This window comes from Triturus cristatus, chromosome 6 (genome assembly GCF_964204655.1).
Source record: "Triturus cristatus chromosome 6, aTriCri1.1, whole genome shotgun sequence".
Lineage (NCBI taxonomy): Eukaryota > Metazoa > Chordata > Amphibia > Caudata > Salamandridae > Triturus > Triturus cristatus.
The window spans coordinates 561,566,439-561,585,782 of NC_140589.1; the positions used below are offsets into that span (position 1 = coordinate 561,566,439).

Below are 19,344 nucleotides of genomic sequence, written 5' to 3' on the forward strand. Positions count from 1 at the left end.
TTGGCCCTACTAGCCTCATTTTTGGAAGGTAGAGACCATAGCCTGTCCTGGGATGGTCTACAGTCGGACCCTTTACACCTACCATGCGGGGTGCCACAGGGTTCCTCTCTATCACCAACACTCTTTAACATCTACGTAGCCCCTCTAGCCAAGCTCATCAAGGCACATGGGATTACTATAATCTCCTACGCTGATGACTCACAGCTTATAGTCTCTGCTGGGCAAGAAACAAATAACTCAGCCACTAAGTTTCATAGCTGTATGTCAGAAATTATGAAATGGATGCGAGAGAATTTCCTCAAAATCAACACAGAGAAAACCGAGATAATTGAATTTGGTCCAGGAAAGCCCGCATGGAATAGCTCCTGGTGGCCGGCCGAGGCAGGCGAATGTCCCACCCCGGTACGCAAGGTTAGAAATCTGGGTGTGGTGTTCGATGACCAGCTCAATTTCTAGGCACATGTTAGCAACCTCTCCTCTTCCTGCTCGTATATAATTAGGTTACTGCAGAAGATTTTCCCTTTCATCAACCCTGACCTCCGCAAGAATGTGGTGGTGGCCTTGGTGCTGTCCAAAATGGACTACTGCAATGCACTCCTCCTGGGACTGAATAAGTCCCTGCTGAAGAGATTGCAGGTTCTGCAGAATGCAGCAGCCAGACTTCTGCTGGATGTACCTCGAGACCAGTCTGTCACTGAGGGAATTAAGGCATTGCACTGGCTCCCTGTCCAGCAGCGGATAGAGTTCAACGCGCTATGCCTATTTCATAAGGCAGTGTTTGGGGGGGGGAGCTAAGGAAGTGGAGAAGCTCTTTACTCCTTACCTCCCGGGCCGGACACTTAGATCCTCTACCCAAAGTCTGCTTAAACTTAACCGTGTGAAAAAAGCTAGATGGGGCGGCAGAGCATTTTCGTATCAGGCGGTTAGCCGATGGAATGATCTCCCGGGCTTTGTTAAACGTACTGTCAGTCATCAAGTTTTTAGAAAATTTATAAAAACATGCCTTTTTGAGGTGACACACTCTTAGTGGAAGTAGTCTCTTTCTATGGACCAGCGCCAAGACGCCTCGGCATTTGTTCGCGCTATACAAGTGACTATCCTATCCTATCCTATCCTATCCTATCCTATCCTATCCTATCCTATCCTATCCTATCCTATGACCCCTGGGCATAGCGTGCCTCTAGGGTCACAACTTTTTAGCAGTCCAAAGCCTGCTAAGGGTACATCTAATAAAATTTGCTGCATGATGACCCTTTTTTAATCTATTTTTGTCACCAACTAGCACGCACTTTATTTACCCTCCATCAATAACCCACTCCCCACACACCCACATGCACCATCCGGCGGTCCTTAAAAGATCTCCGTCAAAGTGACCCTTCGGGGGGCCCGTAGGGAATTGCAGCGCCGGCCCTACGAGGAGCAACCGCCCGATGATGAAGCATGACACCCTTCGGGGTGTGTGAGGGCAACAGAGGACAAAGAGTGGTCTTCCAGTCTCCTGAGTGGGTTTCCAAACTAGGAATTTTTTCACACGATGTTTTCTTTTCTGTTTTTTAAGGGCGTGGTGACTTTTTGCACCTGCCCATAGGAACTTTGTCCTCCTGATGCTAGATATCGAATTTAGGGAGCATGGACACTGGACCTTTATAGCTCCCAGATCCCCCTCTTTTTTGTGATATATAGAGACAATATCCAGCCACAGATTCCTTACCGACCCAACCATCCTCCCGTTCTGCGGACAGATTTCTAGGGTTAGGGAGGATCGCTTTTAGGGCCCTAATTTGGACCCACTAGTGTCAGTGCACTTCATGGCTCCACACATCTGGCAAGGAAAGTTGTAAAAGTAACTGACGTCAGTGCGCCGAGGTGGCACGGACGATGCTAATGACGCTATGCGGAGCCGACTGATGCCACCTACCAGCGAGCATGGGTACTGCTCACCACAAATCTTCCAGATCCAATCTGATGCCTGGGAAAGTTCAATTGTAAGGAATCTGCGGCTAGATATTGTCTCTACCACATCATTTGGCTTGATTTAAAACCAAATCATTATACCAAGAAAAGCTGCCTCATTTTTAACACTTACCCTACACAATAAAATTAAACCGGGCATTTAAAACAGAGTGAAGATACTGAAGCTAATGCGAAAGATATCATTTAATTATTAAACAGTTTCACCACCCCAATATAAAACACACCAGCTGCAAAGCAACAGGTAAGGTGATTGAAATAAAGCATGCAAGATGGACTGCTTATCCAATGCAGTGTATGCTAAGCAAAGGCACAGGCTTTATGCTTTACTGCTAGCCCTTTTTCAATATCTAGAACGCTGATGTTGTGAAAGGGCCTTTGCAGAACTATACATCAACTATGTGGAAAACATTTGTTGTAAGGTAGGATGGCACAACAGTTGTTAAAAGCAAATGCCAAAAGCAAAGGAACCAGCTGAATTTGCAGCTCAGTTGAAACAATGCCATTCTATTTCCCCTGTGCTAAGCCCCTTTGGTAATGGTGGCCTATCAATCCCCAAAGTGAATCATAACACCCTCAGCTTCATTTGATGTTGTTTACAGTTTTTATATGTCTTCCTTGTTTCCTTTATGTCAACAGGGTTTGGCATACTTGCTTGGGAAGTTCCTGTTTCTTTTCACCTGCTCTTCCAGCATAGACCTGACTGCTTTGAGCCGAGTTTTGCTGGGAACCGCGATGGTGAGCACCTGAGTGCATGTTTCCTAAGCTACATGAATATATATGTTGTTATTTCTATCATGGAAACCGTTACAATAGATTCTTACAGAGAAACAGAGCGGAAGTTACATTAATGTTATTTTATCAATAGTCACATGTACATTCAAAGCTCATTAAGCCTATCTTGCAAATTTTACTGGATATAACAAACAAAAGTGACAAAATGTTATCAAGTGTGTAGCGTGTTTAGTAGTTCAGAGAATGTGAAAGATGTATGATATCCTCTCCCTCAACAGAGTGGTTCCCTGCCCGCTTTTACTAACTTTGGTGCCAGTTTGGGGTGGGACTATGTCCCCAGATATCTCTGTGCGCAAGGCGGGGCCCAGGAGAAGAGGAGGCGACGCATATCAAAAGCGCCAAACAAGTCCCAAAGCGCAGCTTCAACAGAGCGGTTCCCTGCCTGCTTTTACTAACTCTGGTGCAGTTCTGGGGTGGGACTAAATCCCCCAGATATCTCTGTGTGCAAGGCGAGGCCTGGGAGCAGAGGAGGTGGTGCACTTCAATAGCACCAAACAGGTCCCTGCAGCCGGGTCTGGTCTATCTTCTTGGGTCCTGGCTGGACGCGCTCTGGCCAACTCGGGTATGAGCATGCCCGGGACATGCCTGGGTGAAGAACGGGCCAAGACAAGCCTGTCTTAGCCCGTTAGAGGCTGAGTCTGGTGTACCGTCTTGGATCCTGGCTTTTGTTTCCTGGTAGCTGCTCTGCCAGCTCAACTATAAGGTACTTACTATAATTATTGTGGGCCCTGTGGCTGTAATGGGGAAAAGAAATTTGCTTCTGTGGCTGCCACAGGTCCTCAAACAGGTACTCAAACCCAACCCAACACAACACTTGACAGTTTTCTGGTGCGGCCATGGATGTAATTTGTAATGGAATAAAGCTGATGGAATGGCCACTTTCTCTTACAAAGGAGGACCTTGCCTCATCTCTGTCACCTATGTTACTCCTGTCAACTCTCACACCATTGTTCCAACTAATTGCCTCTCCAGCGTGCTAACCCTACTTGATGAGGATAGTGACTGTGGCATTACTGGAGATGGTATGGGGAAGGGACGGCTCTAAATAATAGTATTGAACCACTGCCTATTTACCTGATTCAGGACCGGTGGCGAAACGTAGAAAAAGGACTCAGAAACCGAAGTTGAGTAACCCAAAACAGAAACATGTGGCACAAAGGCAGAGTGCGCCGACAGCTTGCCACCACCGGACCCTGACTTCTAGGACATCATAAGCGGGTGCCTTAGTGATTTATTGGATCATAAACTGTATCCTGGCTTACTGCTATCGAGGCCAGCTTAAACAAGTTTGATAACGTCCGGTGAGGGTCGGCCAGATGGTCAGTTGCTGGCACAGCCACCTGCAGTCATTGGAACAATCCCCTCAACATCTGCTGTGCAACCAACTATTAATACCAGGGAAGTAGGGGAAAGAGGTGGCAATAACACAGTTATGTGATATAGCTTCTGGGGGAAACAACCTTTACAACGCAGTCATTACATCGCACTACCTTTACATAGCAGTCATTACATCGCAACATCCTTTACATTGCATGTCATTACAACGCAGCCATTACATTGCATGTCACTACAACGCATGTCATTACAATGCATGTCTCTACAACGCAGGCATTACATCGCAAGTCATAACAATGCATACCATTACAACGCATAGTAACCTTACACTATCCAACACTTACCCTACTGTTGCACTCACTGGAGTTAGAATAGTAATTTTTACCCCTACACTATCCAACACTTACCCTACAGTTGCACTCACTGGAGTTAGAATAGCAATTATCACCCCTATACTATCCAACACTTACCTTAAATGCGATGTAATGGTATGCATTGTAATGGTATGCATTGTAATGGTATAATGCGATGTAATGGAATGCGTTGTAAAGGTAGTTTCTGAAGATGCGATGTAATGGCATGCGATGTAAAATAATGCGTTGTAAAGGATGTTGCGATGTAAAAACTGCGTTGTAAAGGCATGCATTGTAAATGTATGCGTTGTAACGTCATACATTCAGCTTCTGGAGCAGCCCCTAGACTGCCAACCCGGGGGGCAGGTATTGGGCACCCTTGCCACAATTAGAAAATCATCTAGATAGAAGGCCAGCTAGTCCTTCTACCTGTGATTAAAATCACCTGCTAAGAGAAGGTTAAAGGGCCTTCCTGAATGTAACTCCTTCTCAGCTGTTGCTGCTATCAAAGGTAACAACGTCTGGTAGATCTGGTTTCCTTTAATTGAGAAATCGTTGTTGTAAAAGTTCACCATGATGATCCCAAATTTGCTTTCCATTCCTAAATCGAAGACCTGCACCACAACCATCTCCAACACAATGGGTGAGATTTTACACCCTAGCTCAACTTTGAACCAAGCTATCATGCCTTCTATTGTACGACCTGCAGGAGAAGGAGAAGCAGGGAAGATTGTAGCACATATACCCATCATAGGATATATGATTCACCATCCACTTTTGTTGCATAAACCCGATATCATAGGTATTAATAAAGGTATGCCATTCCTCAGAATGAAGCTTGGTAGCCAAGTCTGCAATATTCCAACTAAGGTATTTTAAATGTGCACTGTTGACACCTGAGGGGGCTACAATCACACCCTCCTTTATGGATTCAAGTGTTGACTGGGTAGAAGGTAAATCATGATGTACCCCAACAAATATATCATGACCCGCAATAAGTGACAATTTTCCATGATTAATGCCTTAAGGCCCCCATGAGATAGGTCTTGCACAGCCAATAAGTCTTGATAGCCCGGAACAAAATAATTATTTTCTCCATGACTTACCTCTACCATGAAGATGAGCCTAGGTGACCCAGTGAGTGGTATTGTAAGACCTTCACCTGGTCCTGAGGTACACCTTATTTCTGGATCAGGGAGGGTGATCACAAGGCTTGAGGGTCTACAAATCACGTGTTTATGCCCTGCAGTCAGCAACAGCAGGATCTTAGTAGGACTTGATTTTATCATACCAGTTCTAGCTTGTGCCAAAACCTCACCAGTGATTAAGGGACTTCAAATTTTATGATTATAGAGTCACCTGGGAATTGTCTGTCCAGAGACCCAATGCCCCCCACTCGACGTACAAAGGGAATTTTATTATAAAAGTCCCACCGGCAACTCACATCGTTATTCAGCCCTTATTTGTTAAGGCCTGCGTTGACTCAAATGTGCCAGCAGGCAAATTAGGCAGACTGGTTAAGACACCTTCATTGGAATCTCTTGGCTTCAGTCAGATTAGGGGATAAAGGCGAGCGCACTCCATAATTCAAATTGAATCGTGGAGTATGCCAAGGTTGCATCCTCACCAATATATATTATCCCTGTATATCAATGATCTCAAAAGGACTCTGGTGATAGCAGGGGCAGTTGTGCCGTGGATTGATAATAAAGGTGTGCCTGCATTACTTTATGCAGACGACACAGTGCTTTTGGCCAGGACGGCAATCGGTCTCAAGAAGATGATATCTAGTTTTGTTGTGTTCATAAATGGGCTTGATTTAGAAACACATTTTTAAAAATCTTTTATTATGGTGTGTGGCCCGAAAAACACCCGTACCTTACATATAGAAGGAAGAATATTAGAAAAGGTGAGTTCTTTTCCATATCTCCGGATGGTGTTTGACAATGTCTGTTCCTGGTCCCCCTGCATCAGGAATAGGTTGGAAGACTTCCTGCGTACAATTGGGGCCACTTTTGCACTTGCTGCATCTATACGGAAAAAACCTATTGCACCCATTGTAGAAATATACAAGAGAAAATGCCTCCCTACTCTCACTTACGGCATGGGGCTGCAGAGATGTAGGAGGAAAACAGATTTTGCTAGCTGCTCCTCGGGGTCCCTGTATTGAGGCCCCTGCCATCCGGGACCAGCATCCGATGGAATCCTGCCCCAAGTCGCTGCAATCTGCAGATTTCTTTGCCTGCATGCCTTCTACTAACCATGGAGAGTTAGTTGGTACAACTCCTGTGCGCAACTATTTATTTGCTGCAGGGAAAGGGGGCCTGATGATCGAAAGAGGCATGCCTTAAATGGCAACCGCGTAAAAGATAACAGCACACACCGCTGAGCGTACGTATCTGCTGGGTGGTGGATCACGGGCGAACTTATCTTAACCTGTGGTGGAGCTGCCTCCTCCCGTCTTGTAGGGGGCTGAAGACTATGGACCAGCAGCACCGCTCTTGAGGCCTGCGAAAACGAGGTGAATGCAGGCGGGACTGTGGGTGCAGAGCGGGGGCTGTTGAAACTAATGCGTGCTGCTGACCCGGCTGCTCCTAGTGGGTGAGATCTAGGCTACAGATGCGCTGAGGAAGTGGATCCCCCAACAAAATATACAAAAACATTGCAAGGACCAAGTCGGACCCACTGTACCCCCACGGCATGGTCTATGACCCCACACCTATTTAAAAAGCACCGAGTAGTGCATACAGATATAGCTGGATGATGGAACCTGCTACCGGCTAGAACAGAGTGCTATCAGTGCCCACCTTAACTAGCTCAGAGGGGCCCACTACTGATGCCACCTGTCCCCATACTTAAACTAAGCAGAGAAGTACTGCTGGCACTACCTCAGTTTATAAATCTTCATCTGCTGGATAGGGTGAAGGAGAAGAGGGTCGATGGGTCACATTGAGGCAGGTGCTTGGAATGGCTGGTTGATGTGAACAGGAAATCACTGGATCCAAAGCAGGTGCACGGCCAACTGCGATTAGTAACTGTGATTACATAGTCATAACATTAGCTGTAGAGACAGTACCCTTGAAAACATCATTGAGGAACCGGGGGGAGAACAGACCAAGCTGCAATTCGAAAGGCAAAGGTCTGCCCAGACCCCTGGTGGCGGCGCTGACGAGAGCTTCACTGAAGAAGCACTCAGTGAAGAAACAACTGATACTACCAATATGAAATCACTACTCCTAGCAAACCAGCACAGTCTCACCTCAGTTGAATCCAAGATTGATACCATGTACTCTAGAATGGACTCCATTACCCAGAAGAATGAGAAACAAGAAGGCCATATAACTGAAGCGGAGCTCAGAAACTCTGCGATCGAAGACGCCGTCTCCCGCAGAAGGGACCAGCTCCTCAACATAGAGAAAGTCCTCAAAGTAATCTCTGTTAAAAATGAAGACTTTGAGATATTGTTGCGCAGGATTAATATACGCATTATCATGATTCAACTGGTATTGGACTGAATGCAGGTACGCACAAAGAGTCTGATTCGCAAATCCTGAACTCGTACGCTGTCATTTAAGACACCCACAATCTGGCCCTGGACACCCCCGTTCACTCGAGGGGGGAGCCCACCAGGCTCTCCGGCTGTCTACCCGAAGCATACCCCTAACTACGTTATTGCTTTCATTTTCCTTGGTATGTGTTCCTCCACCTTTGACTCCTTTGTTAGCATGTTTCCCTTTCTACCCCAACGCTCCTTTTCCCCCATCATTTCCTCTTTCTTTCCTTCACATTCAATTTTGAGGCACCTACTTTCTCTCTTGGGTTTACTCATTGACACAGTACATTACTACAGGCTGTCTGTTGCTAATTGGCAGCGCTGTCAAAGACTATTTAACCTCTTCTTAGTGATTGATGACTGGTGCCTACACCTACAATGGGTGTCGCCGAGAGTGAGGTATTGTCAAACCTTTAGAATTGGGAGGGAGATTATGTCCTGGCAGGATTGGGCTGTCACCGTGGGTGGTGGGAGTCAAGGGGCTTGTTTTTTATGTTGTTTGGTGCTCATCTGATTATATTTCCAGCTACGATTCCGATGCTGTGCCCCATGCAGTCTTGGGGCAAATCGAACAATCCAACAGCAAACCTATGCACGTATTGAGATGACTAACCCTGAACTCAAAAGAAAAGATGACTCCCGAAATTCATATAATTGCCTGGCGTGGAACGTCAGAGGACTGGGTAATCCCCATAAACAGTGACATATGCTAGCATACCTGGCTAAGCACAATATACATGTAGCTATGCTGCAGGAGACACATATGGGGCCTGACACACATACTACCTTTTCTTCCCGCTGGGCATTACACAAAAGCTTCACGACTTACTCATATGCTAGGGGTACTGCGATACTCATGTGGAAGGGTACACCTTATGCCCCATTAGGCTCGATTAATGATACCCAGGTCGTTACACCCTGATGTGGGGGAGGATGGCATCAACATCCATTATGCTTGTTAATTGTTATGGACCCAACATAAACTGTGGGGCCTCATAGTAAACATAGGACCTACACAAATCACTTGGGGTGGGGACTTTAACATCACTCTGCATCTACTGATGGATCGATCCCACACACAGCCTCCTCATCAGTCGGATAATAATGCTCTTATGGAGGAACACCACCTACTGGATGCGTGGAGACTCTTACACCCCCTGGATAGGGAGGGAGATTTCCACTCGGCAGTACTTCACAATTGGTCGAGATTAGATTATTGGTTCCTGTCCAGGGGCCCGGGAGTCTGGGTGTAGGATGTAACACAATTAGCACGCACTTACTCTGACCATTCCCCAGTGCTGCTCATGTTGATACCGCAGACTAGCTCCTCACCATATATGTCTTGGCGGGTCTCGCCAGTGGTATTTCTGGATGTATCCTTTCATGAATTACTGAGGCAAGAAATTGTGGACTTTTTTGACAGGAATAACGCCTCTGTCCCAATGATAAGCACAATATGGGAAGCATTTAAGGTCAGCATCCAGGGTTCATGCCTGTCTAAAAGCAGGCTAAAAGCGGGGGATATTGCGATCTATCAGGGCCACCTTCGCAGCACCGGAAAAAGATATCAAGTTATTAGAGGGAGACGTGACGGACCAGGGAGATTTTGTGATGATAGATCGACTCATCATGGACAAGAGTGCTTATTCCGAGTCAAATAGCACATATTATTCAATGCTTTTTTTTACCTACCAGCATAGTGTAAGATAGGGCTAGATGCTGACCTAAATTATGCTTATCAGGGAAACGTCCCTGTGTGACTCGGGATTGCATATGCCTAGATTGACCTCCCCATAGTAAGTTCTGGAGGTTTCTGACATTTCGCCACAGCACACACTACAGTTGTGTGCCCTAAGGGCTTTCTGTGAAACGATATGTGACCCAGAGAGGGGCTTTGTGGCATGGAGGGGCCCAAGAAGTCACAATTGTGACTACCATCTGCTCATCAGGCTACTGAGAGTGATGCCAGTGACAGCCTATTGTGGCAGTAAAGGCCTTTTTACTTGTCACCTGCCAGGGAGAGTCGCCCACTGGTATCTTCTCAATTTTAAAATTGGTCTGCCAGTCCCCTGCATCTGTGTTTTTTGCTTCACCGATGTGGTACATGGTGCAACGTTTATTTGTGTAAGTTCTGTGCATGGAGGTTGTGCTTTGAGTGTGTCACATGTGGCTGTGTCTACACAGGAACCCATTTTGATTTCCTGATATTGTGGAGGTTGGAGAGAGTCCCAGACAACAAAGTGAATAGTGTGGCTGCTTGAGTGTACACCTGAGGTCCTTTAGAGTCTGGAGGAAAGGAAACATAGGGTTATTTTGAAGTATAGGAAAATCAAGCTGCCCTTTCCTGCTAGAATGTGCCCAGAAAAGGCTATTTTCACAGGTAGTTAAATGGTGCAGCCTCTCTCTTCTTTTGCTCGCTTATTTTGGGTTTCCCCTGAAAGGAGACAACCATCCCCATTGCACCTTCCTGTTGATACCTGAAGCAAATGAATATGACTGGACTAGTCTGAGAGTAATAAGCAAAGGGCAAGACCTGCTGTAACTGATGCACTATTAGAATACACAATCTCTGTCTGCAACCATACTATAAAGATGGGACAGAAATTACCAGCTAGTTTGCCACGATTTGAGTACTAGAATCTGGTGTGCCACAGCTGTGGTGACCGGGGATCTCTTTGGTGCTCCAGGGCAGGAATATTCTCTGCCAGCTACCCTTGCCAGGTTCAGGACCATCAACCTGAAAAGTTTGACAGTCTACAGGAAGCTCTCTCTCTGGCCTTACTGGAAAGAAGAAGCTGATCTACTGCTTAGGTGGAGCATTGGAGATACCCTTGCAAGGGAATGATGCTACATAGAAGAATGGGACTGCCAGTGTTAGACCTGTCAGCCCTTTGGGTGGTCCCCCCTCATCATTATTTATTATCACTGTGTATGTCCTGGAAAGACCCCGTTACCACCAACCTCTTCAGGCGTGGGAGTGGGGTTTTTCCAACAGCCAGGAACTATCAGGATGAACTGAAACTGAACCCCTGTTTGTTTTTCCCCTGTGCACATTTCTGCAGATAGAAACTGTGGAAATGTGACAGACTGGTGAGTGAGGAAAGGCACCAAGAATGGGTGAAAAGCATTCCGCAACCTCTGCACAGCACCTATTTTCAGTGTACCCTCGTTTGCGGGGTCCTGAACTTAGGATCTCTGTAGAATTTCTCTCCAGGAATATTTCCTGCAGTGGAACTCATAAAGAGAGCCCAACCCCTTGTTTTGTTTTCTTATTGGACTAATAATATTGGATGTAGCGTAATGATTAGAGCATTGTGCTCCTAGCAGAGCTGACAGCTATCTGTGTTGAATCAGTGCTGCTGCTCCCATCCTTATCATGGATGTAAGAATAACTGGCTGCTTCGAGTTTGCAAATTATTTCAGAATCCATTCAAGTGTATGAAATGTCAGAAGGTTTATGTTAATCTTGATGGACAACTAGAGTAGAAAAGTTGCCAAACTGCTTTTTAAGTCTTTATTGTTACACTAGGCAGCTATACTTCAACTGAGAAGCAGCTGCGTTCGGGTGTGCCTCAGGGCTCAATCTTGAACCCCACACTTTTTAATATCTATATGGTGCCCCTGCTTGAGCTAGTATCATCTTTTGACATTGAGACAGTATCCTACGCTGATGATACACAGCTCATCCTTACCCTGGACAAAGAATCAACAGCAGCCGAAGAAAACTTCCAACACTGTCTCTCAGCTGTCTCCGAATGGATGAGGACCAACCACCTAAAATGTAATAGCCAAAAGACGGAGATTCTGCTGTTGGGAAAATATAATATTTTCTCACCCAAAATGTGGTGGCCAACTGACGCAGCCCCAACCCCAAATACTGTGGACACTGCAAAAAATCTAGGAGTACGATTTGATACCTCTCTCTCTTTTCACCAGCAGGCCATGTTGGTTGCAGGAACTTGTTTTTTTTGGATAAAAACTCTGAAAAAATTCTTTGAATTCCTGCCTACCACGGCCCGCAAGTCCGTGGCCACGATTCTTTCACGATTAGATTACTGCAACAGTCTCTATGCAGGCATAAAGAAAAGTACTCTAAAAAAGCTGCAGACTGTGCAAAATGCAGCGGCTCGAACGGTATTGAATTTACCTAAGGGGTCCTCAGCCTCCGAGGCTCTTTAAACCCTCCACTGGTTACCCATACTTAGGAGAATTCTCTTTAAAATCCTTCTGATTACCTTTAGAGCTGTAAAACAAAGTGGCCCCAAGTACCTCAGGTCCAGGTTAAAAATCCATGTACCTGTCCGTAACCTGAGATCCTCTAAGGAAAATCGGCTAGTACCCCCACATTTTCGTCTGAAGTCCAGAGGAGGAAAGTCCATGGCTGCTCTAGGGACAAAAGCCTGGAACTACCTACCTACTTACCTGAGACTTATACAGACAGAATCTATCTTTAAGAAAAAACTGAAAACTTGGATATTCACAGTTCCAGATAGTCTGGTCCTTTCTTTCATCTAACCCATTTAACCCAGTGACATTAGAGACTACCTTCCTCTGACACTCAGCGCCAAGATGCTCCAATGTAGTGAAAGCCTGCGCTTTATAAATGCCATCATTCATTCATTATTGTAGCAATGTAGTCTATTGAAATTGTGAAATCCTGTATCAAATATATGAAAGCAAGGGTATGCGCTCTTCAAATCTCTGTAGTACAATAAAACATCATGTTCAAAAAGATTGATGAAAGACTGATTATTTTGCTATATCCCTTATGTTAGGAACCTACTGTCACTGCACGTTGTAAGGACGTTGTTTTTTTTTTTGAAATTATGGTATGTAGTCATGTACCAGACAGAAATCATGCATCTCTTGAGAATATTAACGCCTTTGAAAAACAGGTGTAAAACATGTTAACCCCTCTACTCCTTTGATTTCTAGGATGGGTGCTGGAGCTGCTTCGATGATTTCCATCTGCTGACTGAAAATGCTGTCTCCGTTTTTATGTATGGTGCCCAGACTATCTATGACTCATTGAAGGCCAAACATCCAGTGAGCGCGCTGCTCAATGAACAAGAGGTGAGCCTCAGCTTCAGTGTATCTTACAGTAGGTACCATGAACTCAGAGACCACATCTTACGGGTGGCTGCCCTTGCTTTTGACCTTGTGGCAAGTTCCTTTCATGGTCAATTACTTGATGGTCAAGCCGAGTCGCTTCCTGTGAAGATGGTCGCCAGTATCCCTGAACGGCACTCTGAGTGCATGTTGGTTATCCATCGCATCTCTAGGAATTTTGGGAAACATAGAGGGATAATGATTATGATCTAGCTAGAAGAACGGATCAGTGTTGAATGTATGTATGTGTATGTTATTTCTGAAGCGCACCTAGCCACAAAGCAGTGGAGCGCTGTATTCAAGGAAGCTTTGGGAAGGCATCCTCTGCAAAGGCAAGGAGGTATGAAAAGACACCCATGGCCAATGAGTCTGCTCATTAACCTACCTCTTTTTGGCACTCGAGTGCCCTGCTCTAGTGTTAACTGAATTCTGATAATCGTTGTATGCTGAGAGGATGATTTAAAAATTTCTTAATTCTCAATAGAATACCTGCGGTATCATGCCGTTCAATTAAAGTGAAGTACTAAACACATGTTTACCAATTTTCTTTTTGCAACTAAGATAAGCCTTCATTTAGCTTTTTTATTGCATATATTTCTTGTTTTCCTTAGAGAAGATGTTCTGTTTCTGTCTATTCATGTATATATTGATAGTAATCACCTGTAACCTTTTATGCATGTTACCACAGATTGCAGTGGACAAAAACTGTAACCTGTTCCTGACGGTCCACTGGCAGCCAGGTTTTGAGCAACTCCCCAGCGATGTGCGTGCCCTCTTCCGGACAATTTCTTTGTGTGTTCCTGACCATACCACCCTACTGAGAGGGAAGCTCACCAGCCTGGGCTTTAAAAGTCCCAAAGCCATCGCCAAGCGCCTTCAGCTCATTTCAGAGCTCGTCAAGGAGCAGCTGTTAGTATTTATAAATTTAGAGGGGCTTGTTAGGAGTGCCTTGCCATTGTCTCAAGAACAACTCTTTATGACATGTTTTAACTGTGAAAAATAAAGGGGTGAATGAGTGAGTGCACAAGCAAGAGACTAAATGAGTGTGGCTGTAGGCTGCAAACCAATTCGTGCCTAAGGGATGTTAAAGTTTATCCCCCTTTCATTTTTATCCTCCCATCCATCTTTATTTTGTTTTGTCTGTTTCTAAAGAATGGTGACTTTGCAGTTATCACTCAGACGTGCAACCATTTTTGTGCCACTCAAAGACGAAATAAGTTTTGTTATTTGTATTTTTGCTTTTTACATTGTTTTAGGGATTTTGACATAAACTTAATCCCATGCATTACAATTATAATTTCTGCTCTTCAGTTGTGAAGATACTGGAAGATCCTGCAGCAGCAAGTGTGTTCTCTTGCTGCAACTTTGAATTGATGAGCCTTTGATTAAAAGGAAAAAAGAAAAAAATGGGTTGGATCTGCATATTGCGTGCATTGAACAAAGATTGGTTGTGACTGTAGTCAGAGAGTAATCCAACATGGACCATTTCAGAATCTAAGGAGGTGATGAATTGAGAACAACAAATTGTCACTACCTAGACTCGTCTCATATATCACATTGAAAGAGCAGAAGGAGAAGGAAATTCAGTTTTTAGTTGTAAAACAGTGCCATATGAGAACATTTTGGAAGGAGTATAAAAGAAATAGAAGAACTTTCCAAATGTCTAAGGGATAAGGATACCCTGCCATATATTATAAAGATATTGCAAATCACCAAGGAGTTCCATAATCATATAGAGGGCGAGTTCATTTACATGGTTATGGAACACTGCAATAACTAACAATACCCTTATCATGTACACCAGGGGCTACTTTAGCCCGTATAATACATGATCCCACCATCGCCCTTCCCACAAACCACTTAAAACCTTGGTTTTGCAAACATGAAACATAAAAATAAAGCATCTAGTACAAAAGTACGCACATCCTAAACCTGTTAGATATTTGTGGCAAACAGATCTTAGAAACAGTTCAATACAGGTCTGTATTTCTTTTCAATAAAAAAGCTGCAGTAGCTTGAAAAGTGTAGAAAAATGCAGAAGAAAGATTCTAGCTTTTCTCTATCTAAGGAGTACAAAAAAGAAACATATTGTCTCTGCTTGTTATTGTAAACTATTTAAATAAAGCAGAAGAAAGAAAATAAACATTCTGTTTTTGTGGCTTTAAACAGTTGCCTCAATTTTGCGCCGTGACCTGTCTTGCCTTTCCATTTGACTGCTGGCTCTGGCAGCAGGCATTGTGTCATTAGAACTCAACTGTAATAACTTATAATAGTCACGTTCTGATGTCATTTCTTCATAGTCGGCGACTTGGTGCATCACAAGTCGCCGATTATAAAGAATTCAGAGACTTCTGTTTATACGGGGAATACAGAATCCTGTGTATTAAACTGAGATATCCAGAGACATTAGGGGGCTGATCTTGGCTAAAACTGTAGGATGTACCTTATATTAAAGTTATGTATTAGCTGGAGCTAAGATGCAACAATCTGAACTACACATTCAAAATTGACAGTTAATGGCTGGATGCTGTAATATGAAACAGAGCCCTGCTGAATGACTTGTCATTGTATGTTTCATATAGCTGGACAGCATTAGCAGGTGTTTGAAAGCAGTGGAGAGAATATACTTTATTGCATTTCACATTAAACATATCCCTGTGGTAGAGGATATATGTTCGTTGTATCCCAAGCTGTGTGCAGTAAAGAGGGGGATTAAAATGCATGATAGAACCAGGTAAATATAAACCTTAGAACTGAAATCTGATATTCTTTCTAGACCAGAGAAATGTCATCATCACTTCAGTTTCCAGTCATTCCTTGGTGTGATCCAGAGAGCCGCCCAAAAGAGGGAAAGTGAAAAAGCAAGCAACAACCAATCAAATCGCCTGGATGCTCTAAATGATGGAGGGAGAACATCCAGATCCAGCAGCATCACGTCTGTGCAGCAAAACATACCCTATGGCGCAAGTAAGTCTGTGTGTGTGTGAGAGCCTGTGTGTGAATGTCTGACAGAATACCAAAAATCTGACCTATGTGTGACCCTCAGTTGAAGACCTTCTCAATACCAATATAGTCTTGTCTCCAAGGTATAAAGCAAAAAAAGACGGTCATAAAAGGTCTTAAAAATGGTATCCACTGCCATTGTTACCTTACTATTATAAATGGTGCATTTAAACAGAATTTGAGTTTAGAGACTGGCAGTGTGCATCTTCTTTGGCTCCCACAATTCCTATAGAACTTAGTGGTGTTTTGCATAATGTCTTAAGAAGTGGCCTATTCAGGAGGCAGTCATAAATGAGACACGACTAGGACACACATACTTTCAGAGATAGAACACTCCACTGTAGTAGACCTGCCACCAACCTGTACTTTCCTTCAGTTAGACAGCTGCCACCCAAGTTCAATGTGCCTACTGTGCTATGGAATAGAAAATAGATAGCTCAAGAACAGCATTCAATTCAAAATAAACATTTAAAAGAATATTAATTTTTTTTAACTGCTTAAATCAGTGTGCCAACTGGTCCTCGAGCAGCAAAGCCCTGCCTGTTGGTCTGCGCAAGACAGTGTGACCATTTGAAAACCATACCATCAGAGCATATACATGAATGAAGAAGGCAAAAATAGTATTCACGTCTCGTAGATAGATGAGTCGTAATTCAAAAAGTCATTTCTGCACCTAAGTTGAACTTATGTCTGCTAATAGCATGTTTTAAGGTTGAGGATTCATGTTGTGGATTCGCAAAATAGATATACTCTTGTGAGAAGGGATTTACTTACATATGATATTACACCAATAAAATAATATTACTAGCCTATTCTGTTTTAGGTTTAAAACTACTACAACTGAGTAAACCCTACTAAAAGGGAAGCAGCCCTCTTCAGTGTAAACATATAAACACTGATAAACACCGGCACAATCGCAAACTAGAATGCTGTTCAAAAAAAGGAAAGTGCAAGAGAATGAGTAATTTATACTTCTTTCGAATGGGATCAAAATAATGTAACTTTGTAATGAAAGGAAGCATCAATAAAGACTGGCCTAAGATTCTTCTGCTTAGGTTTTGTTGTTTAGGTATGTCACTTAAACATTGTATCTTCTTCCTTTTGCTTTCTCCAGTTTTCTGTGCTTGGATTAAATGTGCTGAGTTTATAATTATGTTTTGGGTCTGATCTAATTATGTTATACACTGTAGAGTGTCTGGGAATACTAAAATCATATTTGGTCTTCTGGCAGTGCACTAGGGGGCGTGCTGGACTTAGGAATAGTATTAATTACTATTCCTACTCCAGTTTGCGCAACAGTAGGGAAGGTGTTGTAATTCATTTCCAATACCTCAGCGCCCCCTAGTGCAAGTCGTTGTAATGACTTGCGATGTAAATGCATCGTGTACTCACAATGCGGTCGTTGTAACAACCGCGTTGTAATAGTAGCGCGATGTAATGACAGCGTTGTAAATGCTGTTTCTCGCTGCAGCACCCTAAAAAATAACCATGTTGGCGTTCACAGAGTGAATGAGCAATAAAGCTACCTTTCGATTTTGTGTTTATGAAATGAAATAAAATTGAAAAGGATTTTATAGAGCACATCAAACCCGAGGGTATCTAAGCACTATGCCCAAAAACAGAGCTCATAAGCACAGAAAAACCAGAGAGCCTACGATGACAAAAGCCATGTTTTTAACGATTTCATAAATGAGACAAAGGAGTCAAGTATAGCGATGTGGGCAGGCAAGGAATTCTATAACTTGGCAGCAGCCCTGGAAATGGACTGGCCGCCCCATTTGCCTTTCCGGAACTTGGGAATGGAGACTTTCCTAGCTGAAGAAGATCTGAGTGACCTGCCTGTAGTGTACCAGTTGAAGAGGGGGAAGAGATGTTTGGACCCTTTGTGAAGGAGAGCAAAGAAGGCTAGGCAATTATCCTTTAAAACAATGCGCTTCCTTACAGAGAGCCAACACAGTGCTCTAATGCTGTCTCTGACCGAAACTCATTTGGGAGTGTTAAGAATAAGGCTTGCAGCCGCATTTTGCAACACTTGCAGCTTGTTGACTGAGGAGACAATGTTCAAATAGAGCGCCTTCTAGTAATTGAGTCTGGAGGAGACTAAAGCAGTGACCACCGAGTGATGCAATTTGACTGGAATAAAAAGAAAGACCTTCCTAAGAGTCCTACTTATGTGAAAGCAGGTACTCGTGATGCGATTGACCTGTGAGTCAAGCTTCAAGTGTCGAAGATTATACCAACGTTTTTTTCCGCTTTAACAGGAGTGGGAAAAGGGCCACATAACTCAGGCCACAAATTGCAAGACCAAATGGTTTCTTCTGCACCAAACACCAGCGTCTCAGTTTTTTCCATGTTCAGTTTAAGAAAGTTTTCTTTCCACCAGATGCTTATCTTGGTCATGCAAAGATTAATCTTGTTAGCTAGGGCAAGTTGTTGGAGATGGATATGATAATCTGTGTGTCGTCAGCATATGAAAACCGCATGAATGTATCAGTTCAGTGAGAGGGCGATGTACAGAATAAAAAGAATTGGGCTCCAAGAAGACCCCTGAGGTACCCTGCAGGGAAGACTAAAGGCCTTTACTTTAAAGCCATCACAGCTGACAACCTGAACACTGTTGATGAGATAGGAATGGCAGAGATAAAAGGCTTTCCCTTTGACACATGCCTGATAATGTTGTAGCAGGCACACAGGAGGTGAGACGGTGTCAAAGGATGCCGACAGATCCAGCAGCACCATGACAGCCCCCCACACTGATCCACCTGGCCCCTGATACTATCCGTGGTGGACACCAGTGCTGTTTCTTTACTATGAAAGCTTCTGAAAACATTCTGTGAAGGGCCCAGAATGTCACATGTCTCAATGAGTTTCACTAAGTCCTGATTAAGGTAGTTATCCAGGATGGGGGCAGGGGCAGGAAGAAGTGAGATGGGATGAAAGTTCTTCATATCATTGGAATCAGTGTTAAGCTTTTTTGAAGAGGGATTACAGTAGCCTCCTTCCAGTTTTGGGGAAAGTCCCTGAATCAAGTCTTTTTTGTAGAGGGATTACAGTTGTCTCCTTCCACTGTTGGGGAAAGTCCCTGAACCAAGAGCATGATTAAGTACATGCTGTAAAGTTTTGGCAATCAGGTGCCAGCTGCAGAATTTTAGGTGGACAGGGGGCCACCGGGGACCCTGATTTAAGGCTCATGAGAAGCTCCTTGGGTTTTCTGCTTGGAAACAG

At 44.0% G+C, this 19,344-nt stretch overlaps 1 protein-coding gene across 1 annotated transcript in view; it reads left to right on the top strand.

Annotated features, from left to right (window-relative positions):
• Positions 1-19,344, top strand: part of LOC146817397 (dynein axonemal heavy chain 5-like) — a 1,608,734-nt gene that overhangs the window by 929,293 nt on the left and 660,097 nt on the right. The window contains exons 46-49 of the mRNA XM_085609634.1: positions 2,611-2,709; positions 12,943-13,080; positions 13,805-14,025; positions 15,893-16,083. Of these exons, the coding sequence (XP_085465760.1) occupies positions 2,611-2,709; positions 12,943-13,080; positions 13,805-14,025; positions 15,893-16,083 (649 nt within the window). The remainder of the gene's footprint in view (positions 1-2,610; positions 2,710-12,942; positions 13,081-13,804; positions 14,026-15,892; positions 16,084-19,344) is intronic.